General features: G+C 39.6%; 5 protein-coding genes across 6 annotated transcripts; 1 reads left to right on the top strand and 4 right to left on the bottom strand.

Moving 5' to 3' along the window:
- Positions 1 to 1,456: 1,456 nt before the first annotated feature.
- Positions 1,457 to 2,945, bottom strand: CBG05759 (the record flags this gene model as incomplete). The annotated part of the gene is made up of 4 exons (XM_002633030.1): positions 1,457 to 1,753; positions 1,803 to 1,865; positions 2,211 to 2,845; positions 2,894 to 2,945. The coding sequence occupies 4 exons, from the start codon at positions 2,943 to 2,945 to the stop codon at positions 1,457 to 1,459; spliced, it is 1,047 nt and encodes a 348-aa protein (XP_002633076.1).
- Positions 2,946 to 9,197: 6,252 nt separating this feature from the next.
- CBG05760 lies at positions 9,198 to 9,678 on the top strand (the record flags this gene model as incomplete). The annotated part of the gene is made up of 3 exons (XM_002633031.1): positions 9,198 to 9,261; positions 9,307 to 9,458; positions 9,535 to 9,678. The coding sequence occupies 3 exons, from the start codon at positions 9,198 to 9,200 to the stop codon at positions 9,676 to 9,678; spliced, it is 360 nt and encodes a 119-aa protein (XP_002633077.1).
- A 241-nt stretch (positions 9,679 to 9,919) lies between these two features.
- On the bottom strand, positions 9,920 to 11,183 carry CBG05761 (the record flags this gene model as incomplete). The annotated part of the gene is made up of 6 exons (XM_002633032.1): positions 9,920 to 10,088; positions 10,135 to 10,287; positions 10,345 to 10,496; positions 10,542 to 10,753; positions 10,800 to 10,894; positions 10,948 to 11,183. 6 exons carry the CDS (start codon positions 11,181 to 11,183, stop codon positions 9,920 to 9,922), a joined length of 1,017 nt encoding a protein of 338 aa, XP_002633078.1.
- A 134-nt stretch (positions 11,184 to 11,317) lies between these two features.
- Cbr-rps-4 lies at positions 11,318 to 12,245 on the bottom strand (the record flags this gene model as incomplete). Its single annotated transcript, XM_002633033.1, has 3 exons — positions 11,318 to 11,438; positions 11,542 to 11,941; positions 11,987 to 12,245. 3 exons carry the CDS (start codon positions 12,243 to 12,245, stop codon positions 11,318 to 11,320), a joined length of 780 nt encoding a protein of 259 aa, XP_002633079.1.
- A 2,565-nt stretch (positions 12,246 to 14,810) lies between these two features.
- On the bottom strand, positions 14,811 to 22,280 carry Cbr-deb-1 (the record flags this gene model as incomplete). Of its 2 annotated transcripts, XM_045235568.1 has the most annotated exons (14): positions 14,811 to 14,980; positions 15,150 to 15,182; positions 15,255 to 15,345; positions 15,391 to 15,903; positions 16,390 to 16,592; positions 16,659 to 16,766; positions 17,759 to 18,084; positions 18,241 to 18,548; positions 18,633 to 18,804; positions 18,917 to 19,024; positions 19,071 to 19,978; positions 20,027 to 20,146; positions 20,767 to 20,874; positions 22,224 to 22,280. In XM_045235568.1, 14 exons carry the CDS (start codon positions 22,278 to 22,280, stop codon positions 14,811 to 14,813), a joined length of 3,225 nt encoding a protein of 1,074 aa, XP_045100899.1. The 2 variants fall into 2 exon arrangements, with proteins under 2 accessions (XP_045100899.1, XP_045100900.1); XM_045235569.1 differs by lacking the exon at positions 15,150 to 15,182.
- Between the last annotated feature and the right edge of the window lie 4,868 nt (positions 22,281 to 27,148).

Genomic DNA, 27,148 nt, shown 5'->3' with positions numbered 1-27,148 from the left:
AACGTGAATTTCACGTTTCGGGACGTCTGGTGGTTGAGTGCCTTTGTCAACCAACTTGGATTGTTGTTTATAGTAATCATACATTACCCATTTATCGCCACTAGTAATGATTCAACTTCAACATTCCACGACATCGCGTTTGGGAACCTGAAAAACGCGCGCTTCGTCGCACACAAAATTGGCTGCGTGCCAGATTCGAAAATTTTGAAACGTGTTTTGAAAAAAACGTGAAGTTAAGCGTTGTTGAGTCGCTACTCACCGAAAAGCCGCGACGCGACCGCGCTACGCGTCCAAACTTGGCGCGCTTTCCAATTTTTAAATCTAGGTTCCCTTCCGTGAGGCCGTGACATTCATGTGTGCAACTCAGGATGAGAAGATTCAAACAGGTGCCCACACATGAAACAAAGTTGCTTTGAGCGAAAAGGTGTGATCCATATCTTCCCACTTTTTTTACTTTGCCGAGAGTTCCCAATTTATGGCTTTTTGACGAAAGGTTTGCCACTGATGTACTTGATATATCCCGCACAGTTTGAGACGGGTCCCTTTCAATCCCGGTTTTTAATGCGTCCAAATCTGAGCCCGTATGCTTTTTCGGAGGGGGATTTTCGTCCAACGAGAATTTTCATTTTTCAAATTGATGAATCCAGGTTGTGAAGTTTGTTCAAAAGGGTGCATCTTCGTTGTTAACTTCCACAAATTGGTGATTGATTTCAGTTGATCTGAGGTCAGATAGAAATACAAATAAAATGGTAGTCCAAAAATGGAAATTATTAGAGGCGAAAACGGTGGGCATATCTCACTGCACGAAAAGAGGAGAATGGTCTCCGTTGGGGTGTAGACACTATTAGACCTCACCAGCATACTGATAAAACGACAACTTCCTCGCTTTTATCCCTTTTAAGAAAACGAAGTTTGAAAACAACATATCAAAAGTGGAAAGGACTTTCCGAACAACCTAATATATAAGATGGAGGGAAAGTTTCCATGAATTGGAAGAATGAATTCAACTCCTTCCGGTCTAAAAACCATTCGATTTGGCCATGTGCTCAGCCAACACAATAAGTTAAACACCAAATCCATTGTTATGATGCGGTAGAAAGAAAAAATGAAATGCTTGTTTCTCATCAACAAAATTATCAGTATAATCATAAGAATGGCTGTTGAGGTACCATAGACAAGCCATATTTTAGTTAATCATTGAAGCATCGGGTGGAATAAAAATGTAATTCACCTCCTAACAATTTATGTTATAAAAGAAGAACAAGAAAATAAGAAGTCAATAGTCCGTGATACTTTTCCGTTTTCTAGATTATTCAACAGGCGCCGTCTTTTATCACCTGTCACCAAGAAATGATTCCGGAAGTACGGAAAAATATTCATTAAAAAAAAGTTTGGAAGACATTAGAACAATCAAATCCAGAATATTTATTCTCATCTTTGAAAATGACAAAATAGTTTAAAAACTAATCGAACTCTTCTTAAATTCCTTCTTTCTGAAAACAAGTCTTGCACGTCGGGTTCCAGGCGCTCCACGACGGAACTTGGTTGGAACTTTGCCTCCAAATAGCTCAATGGAATACTTTCCACCTGGTGGTTTTTTATTTCCAAACTCGTTCTTCTCATAAAGATAACCCAGAACTTGTCCGATTGTGTGTGGGTCATACATCACTTCTTTACTTTGCCTCTGAACCGGATGGAGAACATAAAGACCTTTATTATTGGCAACAATACGGCTACCATCGGAGGTTCCATTCTGTAAAAAGTTATAATATTTTCTTGGTCTCTTTGAATAAGTAGCTCACATAGATTTCGAATTGGTCAGGCAAATCTCTGATTTTTTGACCAGTTGGAAGTAAGCCGCTGAACTGAAAAAGTCGAATAAGGAAATTGGAAGGTAAATGATAAAAGAGCACTAACATACATGTCGCGGCCCGGCCTGGCCCGGGTTTTCGAGGTAAAAATTTTTAAGTGTCATTTTTTGAGAGAAAAGTGGATTTTTGGGAACATTTTATCAAAATTTATTTGTTTTCAAGTTTAAGAAGGGTCGTGGGATGAATTTCGTGCTTTAAACTGATTATTTTGAAAAAAATGTATCAAAAATTAACAGAAAAATTTTGAGCTTTTTGGAACCCTGGCCGGGATAATTTTTCTCCAGCCCGGCCCAGGGCTGACTTGGGGCGGGCCGAGATTTAGCAAGTATGAGCACTAACATGTGCAAGTCCATTAGCCGATAAAATATTTAAACCGTCATCTGTTGTGGTTTGCGGTGAAGCACTTGTGGCTGGAGTTGGATTGTTCGCTTGTGTTGGGGTTGTTGGTACGATCGTTGAAGACTCAGTTGTTGAAGGTACGGTGGTTGGAGATACTGTGGTAGGGACTGCAGTGGAAGTCACGGTAGTTGGAGCTTCTGTGGTGACGGTAGTTGGAGTCACTGTAGTTGGAGGTTCTGTTTTTGGAGGTTCGGTTGTGGGTACCGCAGTGGAGGTCACAGTAGTTGAAGCTTCAGTATTTACGGTAGTTGCAGTCATGGTAGTTGGAGCCTCTGTGGCTACGCTAGTTGGAGTTGCAGTAGTTGCAGGCTCCGTCGTTGGAAGCATGGTTGTAGATACCGCAATAGAAGCTACTGTAGTAGGTACTTCTGTGGTGGGCACTGTAGTTGGAGTTGTGATTGCCTCTGGAGTGGTTTTTTCCGTAACGGGAATGTGCATGAGTTTTCCTCCGCTATTCTGTGTGATCCATTGCACCTGATCGGGCTTCGGAGCCCCACCAAAAGCGCCACCAAGAACACTTCCAGGTGGTGCAGTAGGTGCGTGAGCTTGTATATATTTCGGATCTACAGAAACGGCTGAAAATTTTATTTTCAGGATTAGTCCGCCTGATTTAGAAACCGCACCTCGATGAGCGAGCAAGAGGCAAAGAACAGGAAAAGTGTGAAGACTGTGCATCGCCTACTTGGTTCGGTCCAGAATAAATCAGCTAATTGAAATTAATGATATGAATTGGATTATCTTAGCATTAATCTTATCGTTTTCAGAAAAATTGTAAAAATATTTCAGATGATCACGTTTTGGTGGAAATGACTACTTTTTAATGTATCCCGGAGCATGTGCCTTCATCCGACCCAGTTTATCTGTTGGAAAAGTGTTAAAAATTCTCCACTCGAAAATGAAACTTGCTGGAAATTCATTATTTTCATACTAATAGATACATGACAAAACTTCTTATTTTCCATTGAGCATAGTTATCGACGGGCCGATTCCGCGCCGATACGGGTCGGCTGATGACTCCTCCAAATTGAAACTGTGGGCAAAATAACATACCACATGATGGAGCTAGGCGAGCTCTACAACCTCCAAAAAGAAATGGGCAGAATTTGAATCAGTAAAAATAAGAAACCGGGTGCAGACCGACATTTAATAGCCGGGCCGGGAAAATAACGTAGGCCAGGATACGAAATGTCGGCCCGGTCTGTAAAACCAATTTCGAAGCCGGTCGATTCTTTTTAGGGGCTGTAGAGCTCCCGAAGCTCAATCAACTGATATACTGTTCTACTCATGATTTTCATTTTGAAGCGAGTTATCAGAGGGCTCGTGCCAGCCCGGAAATGGCCCGTCGACAAGTATGCCATTGAGCAGCTATCGTTTCGTCCGGTCTACCTCGTCAAGGGTGGTTTATTGCCCTGTATTGTTGTGGATTTGGTATGATTTAAACGCCAGACTTTCCTTCAAGATTTTTTTTTCATAAACCCTGTTATCCGCTCATCTGATCCTTTCCATCCCCTCTTTATTTTTTCCTTCAAAGTCCATTAAAGCAATTAGAAAATGTAACCTATAATCTTTTGCCCGTCTTATCTAATCTGTCTTTTTTCGATTTTAGAGAATGTGTACATTCAATTTATTTGAAAGCTTTCTGCCCCTATTTTTGATCGACATCAAAACCAACCGATTCTTCATCAAATACAACCGATTCAACACCGAGTGACTCATTGAAAAATCAATCAAAAACTCTTGATCGAGACCCCATTCCATTTCCCCCTAACTGCTTTTATTCCAATCATAAAAACCTATTCAATACCAAAAAAAATAGAATGTCTATTCGGAATAATATTATGTGGTTTTCAAATACAGATTTCTGGTTTTTTTGCATGTATATTTCCCATTATTATTGTTATCATCTCTTTATTGTTTTCCCAATTTCCCTTCATACAAATCTCGATATTTTCATGTTTTTCGCTTTCTATTTTATATTCTAACCACATTTTTATCAGACATCTCTCTTTTTATCTTGTTAGCTTTGATTCAGACTCCGCCTATTCTACAGTACCCTTTCCACTTTTTTATTCCTCCTTTTTCTTATTCCTTCTTTTTTTTTCAACAAACGCCAAGAAACGGACGTTTATAATGAGGGGTGGACCCCAGGAAAAAAACGCAAATGCAAAGCGACGAAAAATTGGTGTCAAATTTCAGTTTTTCCCGAGGATATCGTCTGGTTCCAGTTGCATTGGTGATGAAAAAAAAGAAGAAAGAAGATCGTCATTTTGTGTTTTCATACTCTGCTCTTTTTGATTTTCAGGGGTTTGAAAATAAGTGGAGAATGTAGGAATTTTTCGCCCGAAAAAATTAATTTTAACGGATTCCTGAAATTCTGATTTTGAAGAGTACAAAGGTAGAGGGAGACTGCGGGATGGTCCGTCGACAGTCCGTCAACGGCCCGTCGGTTCTCCGTGGGCTGCCAACGAGCCGTCATTTGCTGCCATTGAGCAATTTTTCAGCAGTACTTTTTCATTTCTGATCTCTAAATTCATAAAAGTCCATAAAATCCATAAAGCATCCGTAGATTACGGTAGCGCCATTGTTTCTCGCCAATATTTTTTTCCAGGTCAATGAAGAATTTCAGACTTCTTAACTGTTTACAAAAGAAAAGAAAGTACAGATACCAGGTTATTGTTTTTAAATTCTTGAATACGAATCTTGCCATGAACAATCTCCGCCCATTTTTCTCAATTGTATTGTTTCACTAATTCGAAGATTGTCTGCTTTTTTTCTCAAAAAATGTTCTCTTCTTATTTTTTTTCTTTTCCTGAAAAAAAATGTATTCACTTATCGTATTCATCTTTTTTCACTCTTTTTTTTTCGTTCTCCTCTTATTCACACATCTCAAAAATAAGAGGAATGTATTTTGAAAAAGAAAAAGAAAACTAGTGAAAAATAAAATTTGTTGTCAGATCCTTCTCCCCATCACAAATCGCCTTGGCGGGTATTAGACATCGCGCTAAAAAAATAAGATGGGAAATTAGGAATGAATCAGATGCGGATGGTCTCAAACATCTTGATTTCATCAGTTTTCCAAAAATCTGGAGTCCTTGTTTTTCGAAAATACGATCAACAGAATCATGGTAGTTATCAATTTTTGAGTGTTTATTGGTCAGTTGATATCATCGGTTATACTAAAAGAAGATCCTAACTGCCCTATTTACTCTAATAGAAGTCCATCCGATTTGTTGAGACTAATTATCTCGGTTCCTATGCGAGATATTGAAAACCTGTCAATTTATAAAGTATTGCAGATGTTGTGATAAATAACTTATCAGTTGAACTTTTAATATTTTTGGAGAAACCGAGAAAACTGAGCCCAAAGTACATGTAAAGGGTGGGCTTCTATTGTAGCAGATGCGGTAAGGTAAATAGATTTTCAGTGTCCAAAATTTAGGATCCATTTCGATTTTTAGATCACGGACCTATTATACTGTATATTTTGCTGCCTATTCCGGTTTTCTCGAAGAACGGTAAAACCGTGATCATTTTGAAAAACATCATATTTTATCACCCTTTCTCTCTACCCCTTTCTCTTTTCTTCTCGAATATATAAATTCGTATGTCACCAGATGTTCCCCTTTCTCTCTCTCTCTCTCTTCTAATCACTTTACCATTCATAAAATTGTGCAACAATTCTGATGAATATCTAATGTACATATAGCCATCCCCTTCTTCAGAATTCACTGTAAGAAAGAAAGCATAAAAATGGGGCGGGGCGTTGGTTTATTTTGAACGAGTAGGAGGGGCGAAAAAGAAGGGAGGTGGAGAATGAGGAATATGGAATTAAGAAGGAAAGATGGGTTATGACAGAGAATGAGACGAAAGCCATTCCTTCTTTCCATATCCCTATAATTTTCTGGTTTTTCATTTCCTATGTTCACCCAGGAATTGAGCACACATTCTTTATCGAGCTCTGTGGTAGCCACTTCAATAGGTACAGTACCCTGAGAACCTCTCCAAAATACCTGTCCGTACTCTGCTCCTTCAATGTTACTCCTTTTTTTCTCCTTCTTGTGTTCCTATTTTGGGTCGCGGATCTTCTTCAGAATTCTCAATTAGATTTCTCTCCTCCTTCTTTTGCTTTCGTATTTTTTCTTTCTGCGCAAAAAGAGAGCAGCACAAAAAATATACAGAAGATGTGGGAGGTGTTTACACATTCATGTGTTCAGTTGGGAGCAAAAAGGGGAGGAGCATGGGAATACTGGATTTTTAGTTTTCTTTGTGTCTCTCTCATTTTTATTTATGAGGAGGAGTAGGAGCATCCGGCTGGTAGGTAACATCACCATAATAATAATACTACTAGTCGCTGGATAATTCTTTTTGGGGGAAATGGATTTCTAGGAACCTAAACCCTGAGAGACCTAGGATGATATTGACTGCTTCCACTTCACTGCTTGGTTACTTTCAAATATGGCCCTTTCAGTACTGTATACACCAGTCGGTTTACACTCCTCCGGGGCTGAACCTCATGGCTTCTACTTACAGTACTCATAACCTTATGAAGAAGTTTCGTTACTTTTTAGGGACATTTTTCAAGGTTTTGGACGTTTGGAAATTTAGAAACTCGAAGTTTCAAATCTTTCACTTCAGAAGTTCAGAATTTCCATAACTTGGAATTTAACAATTGGTAAATTAAGGTATTTACAGTTTTGAAAATTTAAAAAAAATCAGAAATATGGAAGTCCTGAAATTCGAACAGTATAAGTTAATACTGTATAACATTCGAACAGGTAGTTCGCAAACAATCCGATAGGGATGCTCCGCCGTTTTCGCGCGGTTCAAATAGGAACCGTATTTCGTACTGTATATATCCAAGACAAAAACATGGGATACTGTAACCTTTCATTATGTAAATACATAAAATATCGTCATGGGAATTTCCATGAGAAGAAGTTTCAAAGTTTATTTGACAAACGAAATGTGTGTTTGTTTTTTCAATCAGTTGACAAGAAAAAATATCTGATTGACCAATAAACAGATAGTACAAAAACAAGTTCCTGCAAGTTTTGGGTGGTCTTGTTGTTTTTTTCCACGAGGTCTCATCCATGTTTCTTTATCAAAATCAGGCATCATTATCAGTTTTCGACGAACTCAAAAATCTCTAAATCGAATGACGAATTTTTTGTATAAAATTCCTTGCCATACCGTATATCTTTATTTTCTCTTTGCATTGAAGACTTTCTTTTTTTTCGTATTGTGTGGTATTCTATAGGTGATTTGAGCCTATTGTGCCAACGACATACGTCACCATTTATGCTTTGAAAGAAATAAATATAGGTGTTAAGGCTCGAGTTTCTCAGGATTCATATTTGTATGATTCATAGATTTTCGATTCCTTTTGTGTGATAAAGTATCTAGACGGAAGTACAAAATACTAATCTGGAAATATAGGAATATCAAAAGAAAATACAAAATCTGTCTGAGATTTTTATATTCCGGGATCATTACTAATAACATTCACCAAATTCTGTATGTGCGTATGTTTGTAGCGTGCCTTTTCCCCCATTCAAAATTAACCAATCGAGCTGAAACCTGGACAGAAAGATTAGAATTGTGTCTTAGTTGATGCCCAAACTTTTGGTTTTTCAAAATTTTGGTTTTGAAGTCTTTTCGAGACGTTTCTTGGTTTCACCACACTAAACGGTGGTGGGCAGAAAGGGCGATGGTGGAGGGCTACCAGAGCCTAGGAGGTTTAGCCCCGAAGGGGCGTATACGCTTACGTAAACCGACTGGTTCTAGATTATTGAATTCAGAATTGTCATTTTCTTCCTTGTTTGATTTGCTATTTCATTTTAGTTACTAATCAAGGTCATTGTTCAAACTCAACAAACAATTTGATGCCATTTGCGGGAGTTTCTCAGAACGAGTTCTCATGAGCTCTTTTTTTTCATGAACCATGAGGTTATTACCATAAACACTCTAATACAGTGTCACCCAAGCTTTTAACTTTGAGAATATCTATCTCATTCCCTGGGAATGACAACAAAAAGTGGGCAATTAACAACATATTTTTGATATGAGCATGTTATCAGTTGACCAATTTCTGATATCATTCACAGAAATCGAGATTATATGGGCTCAAAGTTGACGGTTTGGGCGGCACTCTATTCGATTGTTTACGGTCTATCGACATTTCTTTTGGGACAGTCGAGACAATCACAAGACCCCATAGCTGAACATTCTAGAAAATGATCCGCGTGAGATTGTTCAGAATTTGATCTGGGTGACAGTTTTCAGCTGGAAATGGGAAAACATTATCATTTTCATAACTACCCAACCCCCCCCCCTGAATTCTTTGAGTCTACTTCCTTTCAAGTTCCTCGGGATAGCCTAGGAACTTCTTCATATCTCTGTGATAGCCTAGGAACTTCTTCAAAACTCTGTGCTGGATCTAACGATCGCACTCTTGGTCCAATACAAATAATCTCTCGAATGTTCGAATTCACGTCATACTCATCAGTAATCCGTGTAACTTCTCTCACCTCTTCAATCTCTCCCGTTTTTTTAAATATGAGGTGTTCCTGCGGCGGAGGTAGAGAGAGGGAAAGAATCAGCGATAAAACCGTACAATCGGTTTTCAATTCGATATATCTATAAAACTGCGGGTCGGTTGGGGTTTTGCACACCCCTCTCAAAATCATCGTTTTTATATTCTTCTTTTTCTTCAACTTCTCGTTTGCTTCATTTCCTTTTTTGTTGTCAAAAAAGAGGTGGAGAGTGTTGGAAACATTTCCATATTCAGTTCCATACCGTGGGAAAATTTACAGTCTATAAAAGGTGTACATCGATGTCAGTTTTTCGTTTTCCTCACTCTTTAGCTTTTTCTTTTTCTCGAAATTTTAATTTTCTCCATTTTCCAGCCCTCAATAATCTTCTATCACGATGAAGTTCGGCACATCTTTCGTTCTTTTCGCCGCCATCTCAATGATGTTCGCTGTGGCATACGGTAGGCAACTCAAGCCCAGTGTCAAGTCAAATTTTCAAATTTCAGCCGAAGACGAGGCTCCAGAAGTCGTTGCCACGACGGAAGCTGCCCCCGCAGAGGCTCTAGTCACCGGAGCAGCCAGCGGAGGAGCTGATGTAACCAAGGAAGCTGCCACAGGAGGAGATGTTACTGGAAAGGCTGGAGGTGCTGTTGTTGATGTGAGTTTATTACAGTAAACAGGGATTGATCAATTTTTCAGGTTTTCATGAATCCCATAAAAAAGCCGCTTTTCAGGTCTCCGCTTCAACCGTCGTCCCACTAGTCACATCCGAAGTTCCACTCGTCCCATCTGTCGAAACCACCACCAAGGGATCCCAATCTTTCGTATCTCAAATTTTCGCCGTTGGATGCATCGCTCTTGTCGCTCTATTCCAATAATTTCTTTTCGAAACGATAATTCCCACATCCATGAATTTGAATTCAGACATCCTTTCCCCCTATCATAAACGTAATATATTTTCATTTTCTCCACCTCCTTTTGGACTTTTCTCAAAACTCACGAAACAAACAATTTCTTTTCGAACGCACTTTCTGACATAATAATTTCTTTTCGCGATTTTCGATTATCTTTTTAAATTTTGATATATATTTTTTATTCAAAACAATAAAGCTTAGAGAATTAATAATTTCTAGGCCACACCGGTCTCATCGCATCGTAATCATCCAATTTTGTCGACTCCTTCAGCCCGAATCCATCGAAAATTTCACTACTTTTCGAGGAGTGTTCACTTTCAGAACATTCTGTGACCACTTTCTTGTCTATTGACGCGGATGAAGAGAGAATACCGCTGAAGAAAATTGATTGCAGCAACAGAATATTGAATAACTTATTACCGATTCAGCTGGATATTTCTGACGATATTCTGTAGATTTATCTGCTTCTCCAGTAATGCATTTTCACTTCCGAATGGTCCGAAATTTTGCCTTTGTATTCGAATTATGGCCGACTCCATCCCAAGATTCGAACCGATATGCTCAATCAGCCGTCTGGAAACACAACGATTAAAAACCATTCAGAAAAACTCGGTTTTTGTCGCTTCTTACCTCAACATCTCATCATCTTCTCCGGAACATTGCGCTGTCACCGAAAACCTCGGGGACCGAAACCAATTCAAATCTATCGAATAAATTATCTGAGCGCCTGGAAGTTGAGCTCGAGGAGTTCCACGTCGAGCTAATTCGAAGGCTTCGGAGCTCTACAAAAATGATTGATGGATCGAGTTGAACATAGATTCACAAACTTCTAGATCCACATTTGCATGACGAAACGAAGCTCCACGAAACTCTGACTCCATTCGTGATAATACTTTCTCTATTCGATGGCGAGTAACTTTTAAAACTTCAGATTGGTTTTCTACGGGTTTCTTGATGAGTCCATCTAGCCGATAGACATTAGTCCATGATTTCGCCCTGAGCTCGGCAACAAGATCACAACCGTCATTGATTCCAAATACTGAAATTGGAGCAACTCAAAAAGCCCGAACTTCGTAAATTCTTACAGCAAATTCCAGAACTGTTTGTTGCTAGGGGAAGTGCATCTAGCATCTGAACGTCTTCAGGTCTGATTGATCTACCTGACACAAGAGGATGATACCTGGAACGTCACGGCGGAATTTGCTTGTTTGGAAGCCAAACATTCCGTCTTACCTATAATCTGCGAGTTCATTTTTACCAACCACAACAAGAGCTCCAGATTTGGAATGAGGCTCCACGACCGGTAGAGATATCATAGGTAGCCTTACTCGTGAAGTAGACTCGATGTCGACGATAGATTGGCTGATTTGCCTCCTTATGAGCCTAATCAGAGCTGACGACGACATTCCAGAATGCTTGTACACACAAACGACTCCCGACAACGCCTTCCATACATCATTATGACCCATTTTCTAGACCCGAATCAGTTGTTTTTTCCTGTTTCTCAGAAGCGATAGGTTTGTACAAACAAGCTTCAGGAAAATTGTATCAGTTACACAATTTTTAGATTAACAAATTTATTTTTTCAACAAAAAACAACAGTTTAGTGCTTCTGGGCAATGCGCTTGTCACGCTCCTCAGCGATGGAAAGGCGAACTCCGTTTCCAGATGGAAGGGAGACGAGGGCCTTGTTTCCTTTTCCGATGACGAAGACGTTGGAAATGCTGCAAAAGAAATAGCGTATTTTAGCAACCAACCTTAGCCGGACTTTTACGACCCTCGTGGCCCCCGACCCTCATTCTCCTTTAGCCTTTAAGGCAAACCTACCGAGTGGCGAAGGAGTGTCCAGCGGCATCCTTGATGTGGATGATGTCAGAAGCTCCTGGGAGACGCTCACGATGTCCGATGATTCCGATACGTCCAACGTTACGTCCTCCAGTGACGTAGGCCAAGTTTCCTGGCTCGAACTTGACGAAGTCGGTGATCTTTTGTGTGTTGATGTTGAAGACAATGGTGTCGTTGACCTTGACATGTGGGTCTGGGTAGCGGATGGTACGTCCGTCGGTGGTGGTGAGCACTGGGACTCCCTTGATGACGGTGCGGACCGACTTGACCTTGCAGAGCTTGAAGTCAGCCTCAGCAGCTTGGATTCTGTGGACGATGTAACGTCCCTTGGTGTCGTAGAGCATACGGAAGTACTCGTTGGTACGGTCGATGGCAACAACATCTAAACAACAATGATGAAAATTGGAGTATGAAATTTAAAACTAACCCATGAATCCAGTTGGGAACTTGTGGCAGGTTCTGACCTTTCCGTCGACGCGGACGACTCTCTGGGTGAGGATCTTCTTAGCCTCGGTGTAGTTGAGAGCGTACTTCAGACGGTTGCGGAGGAACAAGCTGAGTGGGAGAGACTCGCGAAGCTTGTGTGGTCCTGGGTTTGGACGGACGGCGAAAACTCCTCCGAGTTTGTCAAGCATCCAGTGCTTTGGGGCGGCGAGACGCTTAAGATGCTTCTTTGGTCCTCTCATTTTTAAAGTGTGTACCTCAAGCTGAAAATAGGTTTTGGGTTATCGGAAGTTTCAAATTAAAAAAAAACCAAAATCGAGAATATTTTATGAATGCGACATCCGAAAGATAAAATTTGAGAGTTAGGATCTTACAATCAGATACATAAATTGCCCAATTTTCTAAAAAATTGGATAAATCTCATAAACTACACACGAAACACAGAAAACAGCTAAAATTTCAAGAAAATAGGAAAAACTGATAGAAATCCCGTCATTTCGGCCTAAAATTTGTTCGCTGCGAGAATCTGCGAGGCACAAAATTGCGTGCGCCTTTAAACATTTGCAACCGCGCTCCAGTGCACAGCCCGTGTACTCCTCTCGGACAAAAGCCTTTTTTTTCAGCAAAAAGTTCAATTTTGATAACGCTTTGGGACAAACGCTGAGAATTTTTTAGAAAAATAATTATTTAGAAATCGATTATCAGTAAGAAAATTAAATAAAACGATGATTCTTCTTCCTAATTTTCTCCGTCTAGTCCTGTAATCTTCGTTAGATTTGTGCGCAAGTCCTGAAGATGATAATATTTTTAACGATAATAATAATAGTAATAATATATTTATTTGCAATGCATGGGGGAAATCGATAGATAATTTGGCAAGAAATGGGACCTGTACAAATAAAAAAGTAAAATGACCAGACGGACCGACTAGAGTCCTGTAGGTCAAGTGGGAGGGATCAGAATATCATAAGGAATCGCTCCTACTCGCTTAGCAAACGCCACCGGACTGAGCTTAGAATTTATCACCTTACATACACGGTTCCACATAGACAAGTTTCTGTGAAGGAAGCAGTCAAAGTATTGACCGTTGATTCTGAACAAATACGGCTCTGTTAGAATGGCTGCGAAGAATGTAGGACGACATAGAGAGAAAATGGTATGAGTTTATAACAATTTTGTGATAGGTACGAAGAACTAGAAGGGTGCGACGATGAAGGGTGGTTAGCATAGAGAACTGGGATAGGCGATCGGTGTATGAATTGAAGGGCATATTACTTCTCTGAAAGACTTTTCTGGTGAAAAAACGAAGAGGAGATTCTAGTTTATTGGCAAGTGTGGCATTGGATGGATCGAAAAGTTCACAACCGTATTCGAGGACCGGTCTAATGTAGGTGTCAAAGAGACGGAAAATAAACAAGGGTTTTTCGATTGGAACGTTTTCAGTATTTGGCGGGACTTGAGTTTAGCAGAGTAGGCAATAAGATTGATGTGTTTGTCGAATTGAAGTTGATCATCAACTAGTATACCTAGGTCCTTGAATGAGCGATGCGGAGTAATGGGGGATCCCTTAATAAAGTAAACTGTCTTAGGATTGCGTTTACCATAATGCATAACGGCCGTCTTATTTTCGGCTAGTTTGAGTCTCCAGATGTCACACCAGTGCTCGACGATTTCGATACTTCTTTGCATATCCAATGGGTCGGAACCGGTTATTTTTAGGTCGTCGGCGACCGCCGTGACATGAACATTGGGAGGAAAGAGGCCGAGTAAGTCGTTAATGTAGATCAGAAACAAAAAGGGGCCAGTGACACTTCCTTGGGGGACTCCGGATTTGACAACAATCTCGCTGGTTGACATTAGGCCATTAACCTTGACGTTGGATGAGCGGTTGCTGAGAAAGGACTCGAACCAATCGCAGCATCGTTCATCAATACCTATTCGCCTCATTTTCAGCAGCAAGAGATTGTGTGGGACAGTGTCGAATGCCTTGCGAAAATCAAAGTAAATAACATCTACGAATTGTTGCTTATTTGCTAAGGTTTTCTGTATTCTGGAAGTGGACTCAAGGACGGCTAGAACACAGGATCGCTTACTGACGAATCCGTACTGATTCGGAGAAATACTCGGACCGTTAACACGTTCTACTAATTTTAAAAATGGTTCGAAGCTTTCAGATTAAAGTGACTTATCAAAATAGTATCGTTCAAATTTTGTTTTATTGTCATGGAAACCAGGAGTGTGATTGAACAACTCAACAAAACAACAAAATTCTCAATTTGGATTCATCTAACTAATCTGAACATGTCGATGTAAAACAATTAAATCAAAGGTTATTAAATTTTATTCACAAAAAAATTTGCTCAATATTTCAAGAAGAAATAATGGGAGCTGATACAAAAGAAGTTATTGAGGGGAGATAAAAGAAGGTGTTCTACACAGAATCGATGATTTTTCTGTATTTGAAAAATGAAAACGACAAGTTACTGAATAAAACATAAACTACTGGAAAGAGGAAAATTGGAAACTTGAAGGGATTTTTATTGAAAAATTCCAGGGCAGTTTTAGTGGACAGTAAACGGATCGAAAAGACGTATTTTTTGTTGAAAAGGCACTTTTTGGGAGTGGGGGTTTATAGGAAGCAAATATGAGGGGTGAATGGAAGATTGGAGCAATTTCAAACTGAAAAGAAAGTAGAATTAAAAACTCATTATGCAGGAAAGCCATATGACTAGCAAAACAGGAAAATACATAAAATATGCAAAAATTGATTTTTGAGGGGGACAAGAGAATCAAGTAAAAACAGGGATTTAGAAGTTGGACCACATTGGTTTTCGAAGCCAACGAAGGCGGAGTCCAGAGTTGGTGCGGATCTTGATGGAAGCAGCCTCGGCGGCACGGACGACATCCTTTACAGATTGCATCAAGTTTTGAGCATTATGAACCAACTGTTGCATAGCTTCATCATCTTCTTCGCTACCTGAAAATTAAAGATTTTGGAAAACATCCGAAGCATATAGGAAAGTCAATCAAGGGATTCATGGTTAGATCACACTCTGGTTTTTGTCACACGTTATTTAGGTATTATTTTAGTTGGGGGAATTTCAATCACACAATTAATATTTTCCTCTGCAAATTCAATTATTTACCCTCAACTGGTTGACCGTATGGGCCGATGACATCTGTAATGGTTTCGGTAACATTGGAATACATTTCATGTCATGATAACTCATGATAAAGGGCTTCAAACTCACTTGCTGATCCGAGCATGGTAGCCTTGACTGTGGACAACACCTTCAATTGAGTAGCTATCGTTGGAATTCTTTCAGAAACTTGGAGAAGAGCCTGGAAATTTGAGAATTAGAGAATTTAGAATGTTGTGTTTCTCACCGTTCTCATCTTAATATCAGTACAAAGTCTGGCAAGTTGAACTGCCAATCGGGTGACTTCCTCGGAAGAATCAGCAATAGCCTTTGAGCAGTTGATGAGATCCTTCTTAGTTCCACCTTCTCCTCTGACCAATTGCGATAATCTAGCCATAAGAATAGCCATTCTCTTGGCAGCAGCAACAATATCGTTCTCCTGTGAACTCCATTGTTTCAGCTCATTGTGCAAGTTATGGGCAGCAGCAAGCATTGGTTGATGGGATGCTTGTGGAAGTGGGTATCTCTCCCAGAATGCACGTGTCTCCTCTTCTTCATCATACTCTGGTGGTGGTGGTGGTCGTGGTGGTGGAGAGAGTTCAACTGGTGGTGGTGGACGTGGTGGAGCTGGAATATCCTCTCGGATGATCATTTTGTTGTGGACGATTGGTGCTGATGGTGGAGAAGCGTTGACACTGCGAATCACTTGGGATGATGGTGGTGGCTGAAAATATTGTTTTTCTATTTTCAATTTAGTTTGCTGCTTTTAAGATTACCGTCAACACTAATAGAACGACACCACTAACTTTGAACTTTGAGCCAATTTATTTCGGTTCCTGTAAAAGATATCAAAAAGTAGTCAACTATCAAAATGTTTATCGTAATATCAAAAACGTTTCGTCAGTTGACCACTTTTTGATATCTTTTACAGAAAATGAGATAAATTGTCTCAAAGTTGACGGGTTGGTGGCACTCTACTGGAGTGCTTACGGTATCCCCTAATGAAGTTAATGCAATCGAGATCTCAATGATTTATTAATCGTGATTTCATTTCATTTGCATATCAAAACATCGGAACTTTTCCCCTTGAAATCAGATCCTCATAGTTTCAAGATGCGAACATTCTTGTGCCGACTTGGAAGCGAGCAAACAAAACGAGGAAGAAGAAAAGTTTCTATTTACTAGGCCTAAATTATGAGGTCAAAGATCTGATCTTTGAGCATCTCGAGTTCAAAAAAAAACTCACTGGATTGTATGGAGATGCTCTGGAAATGCTCTCTTGGTAGCTGGAATGTCTTCCGTTGTTTATTGGTAAACCGGTAATAGCATCTCCGACTGCTCTGACACTGTTCAACAAATGATCGTTGGTTCCACGCCAGTTCTGTGCAGCGTATTGGTCATGTGGATTTTGGGCGATCTGCTTGGCGTTGTTCACCATTGGTGGGATGGCTGAAATTTCCGAGTTACGGGTTTGCAGTTTGGAATTCTACCGTGTTCTGTCGCTGTGACACTTACTAATAAGAACCTGCGGATTGAAGGGCACCAGACGAGTTTTGTAGACATATTCATAGTTCTGTTCACTATAATTGTCATACTCGTCTGATGAGTCGTAGTGATCAGAAACTGATGATGAATACCGGTTGATCGGCATCATATCCACCTATGAGATATATTAGAAGTTGAGATTTTTTAGGAAGAGAGAACGATTGAAAAGAAAATTACGGTTCCAGATCAAAAAGTCGGAATTTCAAAAATCAAAAAAAGAAAGGATTTTTGGTTCAACAGGTAACCTTGAAAAAAGAAAAAGAACTGTTGTGTCTCGTGGGGTCGTCTCCCACAAAAGCCGTCTCCCCGTTTGTCCCCCATCGTCAAAATTACAAGGAGCACACAAACAAAAAGCGGGGAGAGCTCAAAAAAAATGGAGAGAATATATATGAAGATGGAAGAGGGAGAGAGCAAGATGAACGTCAAAGTCAACAAATCACCCCTAACCAACCACCCACAAAATTTTCATTTTCTCTCCCTTAGTTCCAATCTTCTATTTAAACTGTTTGATTGTGGTGTTGGTTGGAAAAAGTAAGAAGAAGAAGAAGAAGCCAATTGTGAGGGAGCAATGGATTAACTTGTCATTTTTCTTTTCTAATGACAAGGAACAGCAGGACGGAAAATAATTGGGGTTTAGGAAGGAACAAAAACAAAGATCAAGCAAAGATTTCAGAAATCTTGCTTTCTAAAAAACTAGATCAAGATCTTCACCCTTTCCCTTTGAGCAGTTTACCAACATATAGTTAAAGATGTTATCTACTTTGAATCAAGTTTTCACTCTCGATCCAATTCCCGATCACCGTGTTTCCTCCCTCATGAACCGTCAACTTTGAGCTCTATTATCTTGATTCTTGTGAAAGACATCAAAATTTTGTCAACTGATAAATTATTTATCATTTTATCACCACCATTTCATCAGTTGACAATATTTTGATATCTTCCACAGAAATATGGATAATTGAGCTCAAAGTTGACGGGTTGGGTGAGCTTCTGTTAGATCATTCACGGTAGCAACAGAACACAGTAGTTTGAAATCTCTTTTTTCGAATTTCTTTTTTCGAATCTCTCACCATTATGCAATTGATCGGCAGCATTTCTGACTCTCGACACAAATGATGGTTCTTCTGAATTATCAGCTTCATTCTGAGCAGTCATCAATACACGGTTTCCAAGACGAGCGATCTGTGAGCTGTTATTGACCATTCCGTGGGCATCTCCTCCGTTGATAGCTCCCTCGCAGTTGTTGGTATAACGGCGCATAGCCTGAAATTTGATATTTTCATTGTTTTGAATGATTGGAATGTTTCTTACTGATTCAGAAGCACGGACGAATTCTCCGGTGTCGATGGCGTCGTCAACGTGGGAACGGAGACGGTGAAGAGCGTCGGCGTATTGTCTGAAATATATATTTTTGGTTTTACTATGCCTTAAAGTTTAGAAACAAAAGAAGTATCACTAAAGAAGAAACTGACTCTTCGGACAAGCCAACGCTTTTCAGAGACAATCGAATTTCCTGAACAATGACCCACAGAGCAAAAGAAGATAAACTCACTTGTGAATATTTTCAAAGTGTTGCTCGGATCCTGGATTATGAAGTCTGACACGTCCTGCGTTAACGATTTGTGGTGTCAATTGCTCAACCTTCTCAGCTGTATCCAGAATAGCCTCTACGGTCTTCTTGCTCTTCGATGGTCCACACGAGGCAACGAGACGAGCGGTGGTGGTCATAGATTGAGAGTGATCCGTGAGACGCTGAGACTTATCGACGAAGTTCTGCTCGCGGTTCGGATCGTATGGGTCGGCGTGAACGGCCTCCACGAATTGTTTGAGTGGCGTCGTGATGTCGGCGAAGTCGTCCACCTGAAATCAGAATCCTTGATTTTTGTTATAATTTTCTGATATAATTCTGCACAAAGGAAAACAAAAAATAAAGGAAAAACTGACAACACGATCGGTGAGGACTCTTCTCATGAAGTCTCCCAAATCTCGAAGGGCGTTTCTCAATTGGTTACGGATTTGTTGGGCTTCTGGTGAGTTTCCGAGTCCACGACGTTCAAGATCAGCCAGTTGAGCAGCCAATCGATCAATATCAGAGCAAAGACCAAGAAGACGGTTTCTGAAATAAGGGGTTCGGATGAGGAAGGGGTTCAGAGACATTGGACGTTTTGTGGAAGGAATGGGTGATAAGCGGTTGTTGAGATGGGGACGGTTGGAAAAGGATATGTTACCTGTCTTGTGGGTTCAAACGATCAGCCAACTTGCGAGCATCAGCAGTCAAAAGACGGATGGCCTGGAGACCGAGGCCTCCATCATCAAGTCCTGGGTTGTCGAGCCATCTGAAATTTTGTCAATTAAGCAAATTCTAAAATTGTTTCCACTAACCTCATAGCTTGTTCCAATCTTCCGGCAGCTGTATGAGCTGGATTTGCTCCTCCGTGTCTTTGAGCATTCTGGAGAGCGTCACTCATCAATCCAGAACTGTGTTGTCCTCCAACAAGATCCTTGAGTCTTCTGGCGGTCTGAGCTGCCAAATTCTCACGATCGTGCTGTCCGTTATTTCTCAAATTGCACAATTCATCAGTGAAAGAGGTAATCTCGAAAATGGATCTCTTGATGCTCTGAGCGTCTTCTGGAAGAGCGCGAGCAGCGATTCTCTCGGCGTATTCACAGATGCGACGGATGGCCTTCTCTCCAACAGCTCCTGGTCTTGCTTGTGGATCAGCCAACCAATCAAGAGCAGCGGTGAGAAGAGACTTGGCAGCAGACAACGCCTTTCTCATCACAGTTACATTATCAGCATCCCATTCATCTTCATCATAAGTAGTCAATTGAAGAACGCGAATGATCTCATTCATCTCTTCAGTCATTCGTTGACTCATAAAGTTTCTATTGGCAACGGCTTCAGCATGTCCTTGACGTGGATGGGGGTTTCCGAGTTCAATGGATGTCTTCATAGAGCAAATAAGAACTGGAGCAATAGTCTTGATAGAGTCAAGACAACGGATAAGAATTTCACGATGAACCTGATGAGTCAACTCCTGTTGACGAAGGTTAACATCGTTGGTAACATCATGAAGCACTGGACTGATGTCTTTAACAAACTGCTGAAGATCAGCCATGGATTCGATAACTTCAGAAACAGCAACGTAGTCATTGACCTTTCTGCAGATTCTGATGATTTTTCTGACTTCAGATTCGTCGAAACAGAGAAGAAGGGCCGATGTTCCTTGGAGAATTCCTCTGGCTCCATCAATCAACTTCTTACGAGCTGGCACCGAATATGGGTCGTGCTGGAATGCATTTTTTAATGGATGAAACTAATTTTGGGTTCTTCTCACCTTCAAAGAATAAGAGCTTTCCTCAAGAAGTTTCGACGATCCCTCTACTCTCTGAAGGGCTGGTGGCATGTCTTGTTGGAGAATACGGTCATCAGAATGGTCACATGTGTCGTATCCAACCTAAAAGTATTATACAGTTAGAGAACAAGCAGTTCAAATTTTGGAGAAGCTGTTTTATCTATTTACCCTCTTCTTTCTTCTTTGATCATCTCCCCAAGATGACCTTTTATTAAAGGATCTTCGCATAGAAACCGATCGATACTCTTCACTGGATCTAGTTAGTGAAGTCATCGAACGATGAATATAGCTTCGATCCATTATGAATTTTTAGACCTATTGAATCATTATTGTTTTGCAGGAGAGGTGGAAGAAGAAGAAACAATCAAAATGTTGAAAAGAAGCTCAAGCTCAACAAAATAGTCTTCTTTCTCCGACGGTTTTTTCTTGCCGTCTTGGTCGCCTGCCGAATTATTTGTCGACTTGTTTGTCTATTGTTGTGTGTTGGCTCAGCGAATTAGGAGCCGACACAGAAGAGGAAAAAACTGTGTGGAGCAAGAAGGCGAAGGCGAAATGACAAGAAATTATTGGGGGTAGAAAGACTATGTATGACTACGATTGGTAGGTATTTAGAAGAATTAGTAATGCGTGGGGGAGATGGATATATCGAAATGAGTCATTTATAAACAGTCTGGGAGACTGTTAATGTGTTTCCTTGTTTTCTTTTAGTATCACTTTCTCACCTGAATCAAGTTTCCGACGGCTCTAGAAACCATTCCAACTGGTCCTGTAAGATCAGGCATTGCGTTTCCATCGTTCGCTTCTTCATGCAGAATCACCAGTCGGGAGACCTTTAACATTATATATTAGGGTTGTGATTCTGAGAATTTCTGATCTATGAGCTAGCACACCCATTAAAATAATGTATTCTATGGAATAATGTACTCTGTTCTAGAAACTTCAGCAATTTTAAATACAGGACAACAGATGAAGCTCACCTACACTGAAAGTTCGTCTTAGCTGAAAACAAATTCATAAATAAGATGAATGAACTGGACAAATACAAAAAGACCCAGGACCCTTACGACCCAAGATCATTAACAAATAACACGTACACATCCATCTTTGCCACGTGGCATCATCAACTGACACACTGGACAGTCGTCATCGTTGACGACGTGTCTAACGGTATCAGGAGTGATGTATTCTGGAATCGATCGACGACTGGATGCTCTCGAAAGAGCAAGAGCGGATCGAGATGTGAATCGATCGAGATTCGGCATTGAAGTACCAAGATGACGGACTTCATCCACACTTGTCGCATTCTTTTCGGCCATCGCCAACACATAATGTAACTGGAAACAAGACAAAATGGACATTTTGGTACAGAGATAAGGACAAGGAACGAGGAAATGAGGAGGATCCGATTAGTTGATAGAAGAGGTTCCAGGTGTAGAAATAGCTCCAGACAAGGTTGGGAGGATCAGTACACAGAAACAATAAATAGCATTTGAACTTTTTTCAAAGGTTGAGAATAATTTTTTCATAGGATTTCAAAATTTCAGTTAAAAAATTTTCTTCAGCTTTTCTGCAATTTTTAAAATCAAAAAATCAATTTTAAAAATCTTTTTCTGCAAAAAAAGACACTGTACTTTCTCTAATAAAAGCACTTTCTCTAATAAAGCAAACTACTGTGTTCTGTTGCTACCGTGATCTAACAGAAGCTCACCCAACCCGTCAACTTTGAGCTCAATTATCTCGATTCCTGTGGAAGATACCAAAATTTGGTTAACTGATAAAATATTGGGGATGTTATGATAAGTAATTTATTAGTTGACAAACTTTCCATATCTTTACAGGAATAGAGATAATTGAGCTCAAAGTTTGTTGCTTGGGTGGTTCAAGGAAATACGGCAATCAGTAATTTTCTGGTATTTCGAAGCGTTTTGTTGTCCGGAGACGCAGACCACTCTCTCTCTTCACTAAACACACCGTTTTACTATTATCCAAACAGAAAACGCACTTCATCACTTGAGACTTTTCTCTAGAACTGTTTAGAAGGTTTGTACGATTTCTGTACTGGTTTTTAGAAGATTTTTTAGGAGATCACAACATGCAAACATTCGGTTGAATAATTATTTTTAATTCTAGTATTTTTGACATGTTATCATCATAGTTTCAAATTCTTTTCAGAACTCACCTGTTGTGCGACGGGTTCGAGAATATTCTCGATGGTTTTTGTGTGGAAGACCGGCATCTTCGGTTTCGTCCCTTTTTCAGTTTCAACTTATTGGTTTGTTTTGATGTCTCAACCCACTATTCTTGATGTTGAGCTGATCTATTAGCACATCTGAAAGAATAGAAACGTATACAAACATGGGTAGCAGAAACTGTAAATATCAAAAGGGAGGAGATGCTGAATTTTCAGAATTCGGTTATCAATCGAATTAAACGTGGAAACGACCACAGGAGGCGGACGAATTGGATGAAAAGGTGATAACAGAGAGAGGTACAAAGAGGGAAAAGTGATAAAAAATGGAAAAAAGTGTGTGCCTTTTTATTTGTGTTTATTTTGTTTGCATTTTTTTTCATCGTTTTTGAATTTTTCAGAGTATGTCAATATATGGATCAAAGAGACAAACCATGATATGGGAGGCCTAGAAAAGGGGGTCACTGGTTTACGGTAAAGGGGTCAGATTCGGGATTCAGGAACTATCAAAGATGAAGGAAATAGCAAAAATATAAAAACAGAAATTTTGGGGATATCAGAACTTCTGGAACTACTAAAGTTTCAGCCTATATGCCGTCAAAAAGCTGCCAGCCCGAAAAAAGGGGAGCATGTATAAAAAATAAAGTATGCAAAAAACCGAGTAGACAATAAGGGGTCGGAAGAGAGTAAACAAAACATAGAGAACATAGAGAAAAGAAAACTGAAGAAGGTCCGTCTTCTTCTTCTTCTTTTTCTTCATGCGCCCGCTTCTTCTTTTTTTCCTTCTTTTTTTCTTCAACTCAACACCACCCAACCCACACATATGTTTCAATTCGAATGAAATCAAAATGAAGTACAACGAGAGAGCGTCTGGATCCTAGAAACGCAGATGGACAAACGAAAACCGTTCACTTCCGATTCGCGCCTTTTGTGGTATTGTCGAGGCGGCTTATGCGGTCAGGTTGGGGTTGAGGATTCTCTATTCAAATCAGAGACGAGAGAGTATTCAGAAGCAAGAGGCTAGGCGAGAGAAGCAAAGCAATTTTTGTCGTCTCGGCGATTTCGACGGGATGATGAAGAAATCATCAGCGACACAGAGGGGGAGAGACTACGGATAGGATCGGGCAAAGGTGCGTGGGTTGGATGATGGAAGAAGGGAGAGGATTCAGACGTTGGGAAAAAGGCGATCGGAGATCGGAAGAAGAAGAAGTAGAAGAAGGAGTTGGGTGGGTGGCAGTGTGATTTTGTTGGCAGGGGAGCAACCGAGCATCATCACAAAACAACAACAAAAGATAGCAGAGGATAGGGGTGTCTAGGTGTAGAGGGCGAGGGACTTCACACTTCAAAGGTCAAAAAGATGACATATAAATCAGAATAGAAATTGGAAGGGATTCTTTGAGTTCAAAAGTACATTAGTCTAATATTGAATACCGTATTCCTTCTCGTAGAGCTAATTGAAATTTTCCAATTGAAAAACCTTGCTAATTGAAATTACTAGTAAAAGCTAAGATGGTCTGGGTGAAATTGAGGGTCTGTGGTGCCAATTTTTTAAACGGAGTATGGAAATTGAAATAAGAGTAACAGTATTTATGTGCAAACTCAAATACGGCAGAAGTAACAACTCTCGAAAAGTAATTTTAAATGAAGATTGTTCTTCAACCAGTCGATTTCCGCCGCCTGTCGGCGGCTACAATCTCCTGGCTTCACTAAAAACGTTTGAATCTCCGAATCGGAGAGAATCAGAAGACGAAGTTTCATTTGATTGTGTTGTCAACTTTCATAAACTGGAGTGACAGTCTGCTTATGCGCCTTCGGGGCTAAACCTTCTGGCTTCCGCTTACAACACCCTTAACCGATTGAGTTTGGGCTTGGACAGATAAATCAGAAATGTAGATCAGAAATGTGTCTTACATTAGTTGAAACACGAACTGTTCAAAATTTCCAAATTTTTAGAACTAATAATTTTTCTGAATTCCCGAATATCTTGAAATTTGACAACTTATAATTTTTTCAGAAGTTTCGAAATTCAGGAGTTATGAATTTTCGGAGCTGCGATTCTAGTACTCACAGATTGTTCTATTAAAATACTTCATTTCAGAACTCATAATTTCTGAAATTTTGTATTTTCGAGTTTCCGTATTTCCGACTTTCTGAGATTCTACTTCACAAATTCCCAAAATTTTAACACGAAAAGATTCTCAGAATTTTCTCTAAAACACATTTCTGAGTTTTTGATTCACAAAGTTTATGAATTTCCGAATTTTCTAAATTCCGAACTTGGGTTTTCTGATATTTTGAACTTCAAAGTTTTTGGTTTTTCTGGTTTTTTGCTTTCGAGATTTTGGATTTTCAAAATTTCGAGTGTTCTAACTTTCAAATTTTTTAATTTCGTAATATTCCGAATATCTGAATTTTTATACTTCTGAATTTCCGAAACATTGGACATTTGAATTCTCTGATTTTCAAACTTCAAAATTTCCGAAGTTTCAAATCTCGGTATTTTCGAGTTCCCGTTTTTCCAATTTTCCGAATTTCTGAATTAGAATTTTAGAATTTCAGAGTGAAACCAAAATGTCTGAAGCATAGGAAAGGTTAGAAATTTCGCATTTCCGAAAAAAATAATCAAATTTCGTGAATCAGAATCTCCGAAATTCAGTTTATGAGAAGTTAGGGGATTCAGAAAGTCAGAATTTTAAAGTTTACTGAACTTTTTCTTTCTCTCTTCTTTCAAAACTAAGACTAAATAATTATTTCCACAAAATCACCTTTTTGTCAGATATAACGTGGATAAGAAAAAAAAGGGGGTTGGGCGGAAATGACGTAAATATATTTTTCGAAAGATTTGCACTGTAGAAATAGAAGAACGTCTCCAGAAGGCGTCAATCTCAAAATTTCGAAAAATTGAATAGACGGTCATCATCTCGCTGCTATTTCGGATCATCTGTGAAAATTTGAAAATTTTCGGTTTCTAGGGTCGTGGAACCGGGAACAAACGGACACACAGACAGAATTTGGTGATTGTTAATAGAAAGATTAACACCTATAGTAAGCGCGGTGGTGGTCCATCTGATCCGGCAGAAGTGATGCGGGGGAGGGGAATCCCGTTGATTGATTAACTTTCGAAGAGAATGTTTAATCCCTATCAATTTGATGTTTTTGTGTTGTAATCAAACTAGAGGATAATAGGTCAGAAACCACAAGAACCTAGAGTGTTCTGGTTGAATAAAAGGTCTAAACAGGTTGTTGTCAACGATAGAAATGACATAGTGTATCTGGATGATTTATGGAATTCCATATTTTTTTCGGATATGAGGGGACTCAAAAATTTATAAGAAATCTGGCAACAAGAGAAAAATGAAACATTTGTGAAATTTTTGAATGACAAAACGTTGTATACATTTTGGAAACCCAAATATACTTGAGTTAGTCTAGGTGATTGGCTTAGAAGTTAGGAATGACAGATTTGTAGTTTTTCTTCAGATTTGTAACCAATACTTGTATGGATTGGTTTCGTTTCAGTATATAAAAAACCATAATTACACACTAGTAAACACTCTAATAGGTTATCATGCAAACCGTCATCTTTCACCTCATAGGTTTCATTTCCTGTTAAAGATATCGAAAAGTGGCTAACTGATAAAATGTTGATCATAACATCAAAAATATTTTGACAGTTTACCACTTTTTGATATCTTTCACAGGGACCAAGATAAACTTCCTCAAAGTTGACTGTTTGGTGGGCATTCTGAAAGAGTGTTTACAGTAATTTACAGGAACTACAGTAACCCCATCGTCAAAAAAAGTAGGAAAAACAGAAACAGATAAAACTTTAAATTTCGAAAAAGCTTAACCTAAACTGATAAAATGTTCTCACACCGGGAGGATTCAAGTTCAGGGGTCAAAAGTGTCCTCACTCTCGCAGAGTTAGTGCACTTGATTCCCGCGCACCTTACTCTCTTTGGTTCGCATGCTCTCTAAACATTTCGCTACGTAATTGTGATGGGAATGAGAGGAGAGAGGACCGAAGGAGCTGAACCAACTACTACTCGTACTATGTCGCACCATACAACAAACAATCGTAATGGCGCAACGGAGGGAACAAGAAATATAATGAGAGGAGAACGGACCGAAGAGGAGTGGTCTAAAATGTGTTGGCTAGTAATAAAAAATGTCATAAATGTTGAAAAGTGTTCAAGATTCATCTCTTGTCAAAAATCTATAGCTTGATCGGCTCTAGAAAGTTTGAAATTACAAATCTAGAGTCGGCATCTGAAAAATAATATGGTGATCAAGTTGAAATGATTAGATCAAAAGTTGAAAAAGTGCAGTCTAGAAGAATCTTATCCATAATCTAGATCATTGAATAAGGAACTAATTTTCAGATTTTGAGAAAAATTCGAATATTCTAATTTTACGGCTTCTTTTTACAGGTTCACTGATATTTTACTGATAGATGGACTGCTGAGAAGTTAAAAGATGAAGCTGCCGTATTTCCTCTAATAGAAGCGAACTCAAACCGACACCTTTGAGCTCATATATCTCATTTTCAGTACAAGATGTCAAAATATGGTCAACTGAAAAAATGTTTATCATAATATCGAAAACATTTTCTCAGTTGACCACTTTTTCATATCTTTCACAGGAGCCGAGATAAATTAGGTCAAAGTTGACGGGTTGGGTGAGCTTCTGTTAGGTGCGTTCTATTGGAGTGTTTACGGTATTTTACACAGGTGATTAGCGAACAATCCGTTACAGGCGCTCAGCGTTCGCGCGCGGTTGCAATAGGAACCGTATACGGAACGCACGCGACCCGTTTTCAGAAAACCACAGCACATTATTCCGTATTCCTCCGTATTCTGTCCGTTCGCGAACTCCGTATCCGATCCGCTTGCGAATGATGGACAAACGAATCCGTT

Source organism: Caenorhabditis briggsae (genome assembly GCF_000004555.2).
Source record: "Caenorhabditis briggsae complete genome, chrIV, whole genome shotgun sequence".
Lineage (NCBI taxonomy): Eukaryota > Metazoa > Nematoda > Chromadorea > Rhabditida > Rhabditidae > Caenorhabditis > Caenorhabditis briggsae.
This window is presented reverse-complemented; position numbering and strand designations above follow the sequence as displayed.